Source organism: Micropterus salmoides, unplaced genomic scaffold (genome assembly GCF_014851395.1).
Source record: "Micropterus salmoides isolate LMB-PRFRI ecotype aquatic unplaced genomic scaffold, ASM1485139v1 Ms_hic_scaffold_9, whole genome shotgun sequence".
NCBI classification, from domain to species: domain Eukaryota; kingdom Metazoa; phylum Chordata; class Actinopteri; order Centrarchiformes; family Centrarchidae; genus Micropterus; species Micropterus salmoides.
The window spans coordinates 13,774,704-13,784,120 of NW_024044681.1; the positions used below are offsets into that span (position 1 = coordinate 13,774,704).

Here is a 9,417-nt window from a genome sequence, read left to right on the forward strand (position 1 = left end):
TTGGTATTTTATTTGCAGTGGTGGAAGAAATACTCTAAAATGCTGTTTACTTAAGTAAAAATATTTATAAGCCACTATATTAGAATACTCAAGTGACATGTGGCTATTCCCTGGGCAGTATTTACCTCCAAACAGTTCACACCCTGAAAACACAGTAGAAACGTTTTGACCCACAACAGGACTTAATCACTGCCAATGCCATCCCTGCCACACACCAGTGTAGTAGTTTCTGTACACAAAACATATACGCCTCCTAACTGCGAATACAAAACAGATAGTGGCTATAATCAATAATCAATAGTCATTATTGTTCATATAAAAAGTTTATATTACAGCAAATACGATGCTAATGTTTGAAATAACCAATGACGAATGAACAATTCAAATCTAAAAACAGTTTTATTTTCTTTCTATCAGTTTTCACAAGCCTCACTGTCTGTAACTTGTGAGAGTATTTACTCAAATCTGAGACAAACATTGACTGTACATATAATACAATGCATAGTGATACCAAACTCATTTGGCATATTGGCTTTGCTCCTTATTCAGTACTCCTCCCAACATGTCTTTACAAAGTATAAATACCAATCAGACACTTTTCTTCTCTCTGACTCGTTACATTAGACTATAGTCCTGTTGATAGGAAAACACAGTAAATGTGCAATATTTTAAATGACAACTTTTACTTGCTGGTAATGTCACCCCAAAATAGTTTTTTCCTAAGCCATTTGGCTTAAAAAAATATAAATTTTACAAAATGACAGTCCACCCTTTCTCAAGCCTACGCAGAGGATTCGATCCTGTGTTGGGAGGTGGTGTTGATGAGGTCTTTGGGAAGACTTTCTCTGGCATCTTGCATCTTCCTCCTCGCCCTCTGGAAGGCCTCTGACAGAGAAAAACATACTATAAATAATATATAATGAAAATATTAAAACTGAAATAAATGCTTCTGGTCTACATCTTAAATATTTTGGGCTTGTGCACGGGAACAAACTTGTGTCCTGAAGAGCTGATCTCCCACATAACTTAGGCTTCAAACTGAGCTCTTAACCTGCTGCACCTGAGCTACATGGAATAATAAATAACTCATTCTGAGTCTTTACCCAGGATGGTGCAAACAGATCCTTGCTGGCTAAAGCCTCCCAGCTGGTCAAAAACTTTCTGCCTCCTCTTCTTCAGCATGGTGGCATCAACAAAGGCCCTGAAACATACACAACATGCATACATTAATAGTGAACAGCTACTGTATAGAAAATTAAAACATTTAACTGTATGATAAATTAATTATTTTTTAGAAAGTTTGTACACAAACAAATACTGAGAATACATAAACCATCCGTCTCTGATCAACTGAATGACCTCCAATAATGCACCTTTAACAATGAAGATCCAGAGCATAATAATCCCAGAAATATAATGTCCTTATTTTCCTTTCAAGGCTGGGCATAACAAGACATGGTTGAACCCATCCATTACTTACCTGGCTTGCTGGATGCAGTGCAGATTAAAGGTCACACTTCCTGTGGTTTCAGTGCAAAAGCCAAAGCGACTCAGCCTCTCTCCCTGCAGCCATATACAGAAGAATAAAAATAAAGAGCCCATTCTTCACTATCATTACCAACATAGCATTTGGAGTTGCAAATGCATCAGGAGTGAAATCAAACAAGTAAACAGGAATCTAACAAATCTGTGCATCTTTAAATTCTCCATATCCACTCCTCATCTCCAGAGAGCTTCCACAGATGTTTGAGTCTATTCAATTAAATTTGACTTATATAGCGCCAAATTCATAACAAAAGTTATCTCACTGCACTTTTTATAAAGTATTAAAGATGTGCATGGGATGTGCACAGCCCAGGATCAGAGGGCTCTGCAGCGGGTGATTAAAAATGCTAAGAAGATCATTGGTACCCATCTCCCGAGCGTCAGTGATATCGGTGATGTGAGGTGCCTATGCAGAGCCCAAAGGATACTAAAAAGGACAGTACCCACCCAGCCACAGCTTGTTCACCCTGCTGCCTTCTGGGAAGTTTCTGCTGCCACACCACCAGACTGCAGAGCAGCCCCCCCCCCCCAAGCTATCAGACTCTTCAACTCGAATTCATCCTCAGCATTGCTCCAGTGATGATAGTTTATTTCTGTTTACCATTTTTCATAATTGATTCTTTATTAATGTATATTGTCTGCTATGTAGCAGAAGGGAGTTACAAAACTCAGTTTCACTCTATAACTTGTTATATTGTGACAATAAACCTACCTACCTACCTATTAAAGAGCATTTCTAGACCATACTCTTTGTAATATTATTTACAGAAACCCAACAATTCACCTTGAAGGTCCCTGGTATTCTGATGTAACTGTGGTCTTCAAGCTCCGGAGAACCTCCAATAAAGAAGCGCCTCAGTGCAGACACAGTCCCCGTTTGAAGGGGTCTCCATGTATGGCATGTTATTGTATGTTTACCTGGCACACACAAAAGTATACATACACACACACCAAACATAAAATGTGGGGAAATAAGACCAAGAACATGGAAATCCTTTCTGGGTGAATTAGTGATTACTTAGCATCTACATTTCTAATCCCAACATATATATATAGACTGCCCTTAAATTTTTCTAATGAAAAGAAGCATTTGTAAATGTTAATTATTCCTGAAACAAATGATTGCAGCTTCTTATTTTTATTTTTAAGCCAAAACTTTGCATTGTAGGTAGCTTACCAGACACGGCAGGAAAAAGCAGATAGCCATAGCCTTCAGTTCGATAGCGCTGCCAGGAGTCCAGAGAAAGAACCTTGAAGTAGAGCACTGGCCACTGGGGAATTAACTCTGAAATAGGGAGAAAACACATGTATCAGTATATTATCTCAAATACGGCAGTGTATCATTATAAATAATAATAAACAAAATCATTAATATTTAAACTAATACATGAAATACATTCTCTAAACACGATTTCATGGCTGATACTAACCTTCACCCTCCTTTTCACACATGTAGAAAGCCTCAAAGCTGAAGGGGTAACTGAAGAAAGCTACATTTTCCTGTCAGCAGAGAGAATGATGAGGGTTTAATAAATCTCAGTAGCCAAGTTCTGAAGCTGCTCACCAGTTTCTTGTATAGTATACAAACCTTCCCTAATGTTTTGGTACGGCAGGTCTGGGTAACTCCTGAGAGAGACTGAAATGGTAAGCTGGACCAATCTTCAACAAACAAGAACACAAGTTAAAGTGAATTGAGTTTAATTGACTTAAAGGGTCTAGACAACACTTAAGAATCACAATGTGAACAGTGTCGTAGACTCTATGTGACTTACTATTGGGCAGTTCCATGAAGAAGTGGATGTATAAGTTATCATATTCAAAGCCTTTGGCTAAGACTGGGTAAAGAGAAGGAGAAGATTTAAATTCCAAAGACAGGCATTTTTGAAATATATACAGTAGTGATGCCCACCACAGCTTTCCTTCTCACCTATCTCTCCATTCATCAGGTACCGCAGAACACCCCCAGGAGGCTAAGGGAGACACATATATTAAGCCTTTGCCATATAGACCAAAACAAAAACTGCTGCAAAAGGTGTTGCTAATTTAAGATTTTGTCTTTAGTCTAGTGTTAATATTTGATCAATCATATATTATATATTTGGGTTTGGGACTGTTGGTTAGACAAATCAAGCAACTTGACTATGTAGCCTCAGGAAAACTATAATTGGCACTGATCTGTTTTTTCAAATTATAATCAACTCCAAAAATAATTTGTTAAACGACCTACCATTTCAAAGTCATGTCCAACAAGGCTATTGAGGTACTCCTTGTGCCGTACATACAGCTAGTAAAAGAAAAATAACATATGAAGTAATATGAACATGAACATTAAAAGCTATAGTCCCCAATTCTGCTCTGGTCCTTGAGAATATGTGATGGAGATGACCTCACATCTTTGTACATGTTCTCCTCCCTCTCCTTTTCCTCTGGTTGCATGGGTGTGGATACATTCTCGACAGTGAGACGCCAAACTTCATTCTTCCTCCCATCTGATGCAATCCTGCACAACAGCACACACCGGAGTGGTTTTCTTTTAATTTGTCCAAAAAACATGCATTCTTGGTTTCATCACAATCCATCCAATATTTTTCAAGATATTTCAATCTGGACCAAAGTGGTGGACCTTTAGTCCCTAGTGTGGCTAAAAGTTCATGATACAGCTTTAACTTACATTTCTTCTTGCATGCAACTGTTTAAAAACATGTTGTATCATCTGTCCCTACTGGAGCTACACGCAGTTTCCAGTCATGTTGTGAACTTGCCTGTAGGGCTCTTTGCCTTTGTTGAAGTCAGGTTTTACAACAACTGTTCCACTGCCATCTGTTTTTATGGTTACCAGCAAACATTCATACTCTTTCTGGCCCAGCCTGAGAAAGCAAATATAAAGAGAGAAAATCACAACTAAACCACACAACGCCCACAGTTAGATTATAATTTATGCTGTTAATGAAACCTGCTAATAGCAAAAGGTTCCTTCCAAGACGAACCTTCTAAATGTCAGAATAAAATCTTGTGTTTTTCATATGTTGTGTTTTGTTGTTGTGACCACATTCTTATGAAAAAGGTCACTTAAGTCTGCCGCTTCCTGCTATCGCAAGCTGCTGTCAAAAAGCCACAGATCAGCTTCCTCTAAAAAGGAAGAATAAGCAGAGCAGTAACATTCCTGCCCACCTGAGACACACCATGTTCACTGAAGTCCAACAGCTCCACCCATATGTACATCATTTACGTACTGAGATTTAATCACAATGTGGGCTGAATCAAGTAGTCATTGAGAACAATACAGATTGCAGATTAATACCATGTGGAAACTGACACTAATGGGGGAGTCTGTTTTGTTGCCCATGGGGGACAATAAAGACCGAACTGAATGGAAACAGGGTCTTTGTGTTAATGGTCTTACCTTCCAGGGGGGCTTAGGTCTGCCATGATGTGCATGGCCTGCATGGTACTATTCACCACATGACTGCTCTTCACAAATTCCTCTGTGGGCTCCCAGTTGATGATCTTTGACTTAGGGATACTACAATCCCTGAAAAATACGCAAGACAATCTTATCGCATGACTGGTTATAGAATTATACATTACAAGCGATGTCTTTGAGGACTAATAAGCATCATTTGGATGAAATTTGATCCTAACTGCATTGCATGCAAGTACTGTATATTCCACAAACAAATAGGTTACAAGAGAAGCCTCTGATTACATGCATTTTGAGAATTGACAAACAGAATACAGAATATTGTGTTGTGACCTTGTGTTTCACCTACATAGTGCGTCTGTCCTGCCGTCTGTGTCTCACGCTGGCCATCCTTTCAGCCAGGAATGTGGGGCTGGATTTAGTTGTGGTCAAAAAGTCAATGGAGTGCTGCTTTCAGAATATAAAAACAAACAAGCTACTTACAAACGTAGTAAAAGAAATGTAGAAATTGTGATTTCACATTCATTCTCACAAAGAAAGAAAGTTTATCATGGAATGAGTACTCGACAGCAGGAGCAAAACCTGCATCCTACTGCACTGACAGCACGCACAATGTCTGGAACTGGGGAGAGAAGTCTGGTTCATGTGTAACACAAAGGTGTCAAACAAGGTAAACTATATAAAAATATTACAGTTATCACATATATAAAGACTAGTGACTAGAACACCCAACAGAATAAAATCAAATTCTTTGTCTCCCATCTTTTCAAATTTGTAGTAGAGATCAATGGGCTTGGGCTAAGACTCCACAGACAGGGAAGGAAAATCAGAAAGTACTGAGCAACATACTAACACATCGTTGGTTTTGGTATTTTAATGGAATTTCTTGACAATATTATATGTTGAATAACACCAGGCCTTATCTTTTAGGTCTCCAAATCTCTAGGTCAGACTCTCTCCTCTCTGCCTGCTGAGACGCAGCTGAGTTGATAATGACGCACTGTTGTACATTTGTTAGGTAAGCTAAGGTCGAGCTTATCTTTATTTTGTTTCACTACTTGACAGACTGACTGGCTCTATATAGAAACTGGCGTCTTTATTTGAACCAATAACCAACAAATGTATAGAGTGAGTCTCTGTAGATCTAGTCAGGATAAATATACCCAGACAGTAAGTGTTCTTCAGTTTGGTGTTGGCATTGCATGTGTTCACATGTTGTATGCTGGCACTGTTTCTCCTCAGCCGAGTATCACTATGTAAAGACTTAATCAGTCTCTTAAACTTCTTCATCACACCTGAACCTGGCACACAATATTTCTTTAACAGGGGGTACCTCAGCAAAAATTATCACTTGACACCAAAGACTGTGCTAAATAAATAAAGACATGAATGCACAAAACTCACTTATTCACTTTGTTTGTAATGACTCATATTCAGGCTAGACTTTGATCTGTTGTGTATGCGAAAATATAACGCTGTAATCTAATCTTACTGGATGACGGTGTTAACATTGTAGAATGTAGCATAACTTACCAGTTGGTGGAATGGAAGCCAGCTAGTGTAGCGGTCATGATCAGTGTATGTGAAAATCCTGTGATTTGGTCTACCCTTGGCCCTGTTCAGGGCCTTAACTTCTGTGTGATACTGACGGTCCAGAGGGGTCTGACATGCTGCCTCGTTTTGAAACAGCTCCATCTCATACTGGGACCACAGACAGAGACATGATGGTGAGGAGGTGGGGTAACAGCAACATTTGTTATAACTCTTGACCTTTAAGTTGTTTTCTTTTTAATCAAAACCACATATGAAGTTTCTCTTTATAACTTGGTGTGAGACGAGGACGCTAAACACTCAAAGTTCTACCTGACTGAAGAGTTTCTCCTGCCAGCCCACCACCAGCTCCTCTTCATTATCACCTGGCGAGTAACCAAAATGTCAAGTTATTAAAACCTGCTTTAAAAGTTTAACATCCACCCTAAAACATGTATGCATGTTTAAATACAAGTCATACACCATGTCTGTTATATTCCTGTTCGATAGACAACATAACATCCATTCGTGTTCAAAAGCAACCCATATAGGCAAATATATACACCATCAAGACATATTCTGTTTTGAGAGGCACAACTTATTCTAAACTGCTGTTAGTTGCCAGGAATAACTCAGCTGACAGTTAAACCAACATGTTCTGTTAAGTTTAAAAGTCAGGCAGGGAAATGTAGAAAATCACAATGTTTACTGAAGACCAAGATAAGTGGTGCAACAGATGAGTACAGTGCACAAAAATATGTTAATATAGACAATTGAAGACTGTGCGACTGTCCAGCTGTGTATTTTTTCCAACACAATCAGTCTTTCCCTCTGCAGTAGACTACTTTACCTGTCTGGCCTTGTGAGGTGAGTGTTTCCATTTCAATTGCTCCTCTTTCTTGCTGGGAAAGAATTTGGTGCTGGAGGTGCTGAGAGAGGGCTGCTGTTGAGGTCATCCTCTCTATGCGCACCCTAAAGTGGAGAAACAAATGGATATTGTGTTAACGTGTCTTGAGAAAACTCACCACGAGGTGTGCAGAAATGTCACAGTCCACTGTAAACTATAAACTCCCATCCTTCTGGATAATGTTAGCGTATTGGGGTTTTGTAGCAAAGCTAATGTTAAGATTCACGTTACATTACCATCAGCTACTTACTTTATTCTTAAGTTTTTGACAGCATCCCGGGACCGATACACAGCTTCTCCGGTATCTGTGTTCCAACAGTCTGCCATTAATATCTAACTTAGGAAGTTCAAGAAACGATAACGTTGTTGGTTTGATTTGTTAGCTAGCAATTTCTGTTAGCTAGAGTTAGCACACGGCTATTTTTTTGTCGTCTGTAAACTCGCAACAACGTGCGAATGTATTCGTTAACCGCTTGCAGCGTTTGCAAATGTAAACACCAATGTAAACGAAGAAACAGCTGGTGGAACTGCTTCAACGAGAAGCTAACAGGCTAACAAGCTAACAGGCTATCCAGCACGACAAAAGAATAGTTGTCGTTGCCATAGAGATACGGTGGTAGTTCTTCTTCCTCTTGTTTAGATATTTTGGCGGTTCGCAGACCAGGCTACGCTAACATTACCGCCACCTACTGAGCTGGAATACGGAGCACTGGATTGACTGGAAAAGAGGAAGAGTAAACCACTAAACATGTTTCTTGAAGTTAAATATATGCAAGAAAATCCTCCTAATGTGATGTTTTGTTTGTTATGTACAACATCCATCCAGCCAGAGCCCTCACCCAGTTTGCATTCAGAACCAACTGATCCACAGAGGATGCCATTTTCACTGCCCTCTACTTAGCCCTCACACACCTTGAGAAAATCAGCTCCTACATCAAGATACGGTTTGTGTGTTTCCTCACAACAGTTCAAATAGGTGGACACACCTCCTCCACTCTTGTGCTCGACACCAGAGCCCCCAAGGGCCTTGTGCTCAGCCCCCTCCTGTACACCCACGACTGCATCCCGCGACATGGAGAATTGAGAGGAACTTAATAATCTCATGCACAGATAACAACCTACTGCTCAACCTCAGCAAAACTTAGGAGCTGATCAGTGATTTTTAGGAAAAGGGAGATAAAGACACACACTCCTGTCTACATCAGTGGTGCTGAGGTGGAGCAGGTGAATTGTTTCAGCATCACAGAGAACCTGACATGATCATCTCAAATCTCCACTCTGTTGAAGAAAATTCAAAAACGACTGTATTTCTTAAGGAAGCTTAAGAAGTCTAAATTCCCGTGCAAAGTTCTTGTCAGTTTTTACAGAGGAGCAATAGAAAGCATCCTGACTAGAAACATCACAAACTGGCATGGGATGTTTATATACAGTCTATGGATGTACATGGCCCAGGACCGGAGGGCTCTGCAGCGGGTGATTAAAACTGCTCAGAAGATCATTGGTACCCATCTCCCGAGCGTCAGTAACATCGGTGAGGTGAGGTGTCCACGCAGAGCCCAAAGGATGTTAAAGGTCAGTACCCAGTGACATCGTGTTCACCGTGCTGCCTTCGGTGAAGAGATATATAATTGCTATATATAATTGCTTTTTATTGTATATAACAGAAGTGAGTTACAAATTTAATTTAACTTTACAACCTGTTGTAATGTGACAAATAAATCTACATTGTACCTGATTACATTAAAATAGGTGTATACGCCACTCGGTTGTTTATCTATTTTTTTATAGGCTTGTATTTATTAAGTTTTGAAGTAGCAGTTACACATATACAGTTTAAGAAAGCATAAAATAGTCAAACTGTAGCAAACTTCCCAACCAAGGACCCAAGAAGGGGGAAAAAAACGTAAACAGGGTAACGATATTACATAAATGAGATATGTTTATCTGTCCTGGTTTCAATCGTCAGCTGGCAGGCAGGTGATACACACTCGTAACATATGGTGGCGGTAATGTT

The 9,417-nt window shown here is 39.6% G+C and overlaps 1 protein-coding gene across 2 annotated transcripts; it reads right to left on the bottom strand.

Annotated features, from left to right (window-relative positions):
• Positions 1-380: 380 nt before the first annotated feature.
• Positions 381-7,995, bottom strand: mks1 (MKS transition zone complex subunit 1). Of its 2 annotated transcripts, none has more exons than XM_038709450.1 (18): positions 7,654-7,995; positions 7,347-7,468; positions 6,830-6,882; positions 6,500-6,667; positions 5,316-5,413; positions 4,949-5,077; positions 4,308-4,412; positions 3,937-4,045; positions 3,773-3,829; positions 3,473-3,515; positions 3,318-3,380; positions 3,134-3,204; positions 2,976-3,045; positions 2,723-2,830; positions 2,330-2,463; positions 1,481-1,563; positions 1,104-1,201; positions 381-885 (listed from the first exon to the last, which is right to left on the bottom strand). In XM_038709450.1, exons 1-18 carry the CDS (start codon positions 7,728-7,730, stop codon positions 782-784), a joined length of 1,692 nt encoding a protein of 563 aa, XP_038565378.1. In that variant the 5' UTR covers positions 7,731-7,995; the 3' UTR covers positions 381-781. The 2 variants fall into 2 exon arrangements, with proteins under 2 accessions (XP_038565378.1, XP_038565377.1); XM_038709449.1 differs by having other exon boundaries at positions 5,316-5,416.
• Positions 7,996-9,417: the final 1,422 nt, after the last annotated feature.

Excerpts from the sequence above, each read along its gene's own strand:
- mks1 (XM_038709449.1), bottom strand. The coding sequence starts at position 7,730 with ATGGCAGACTGTTGGAACACAGATACCGGAGAAGCTGTGTATCGGTCC. Across the intron at positions 3,381-3,472 it reads CCTGATGAATGGAGAGATAG|TCTTAGCCAAAGGCTTTGAA; the intron begins GTGAGAAGGAAA and ends CTCTTTACCCAG. Across the intron at positions 1,202-1,480 it reads CACTGCATCCAGCAAGCCAG|GGCCTTTGTTGATGCCACCA; the intron begins GTAAGTAATGGA and ends TGTATGTTTCAG.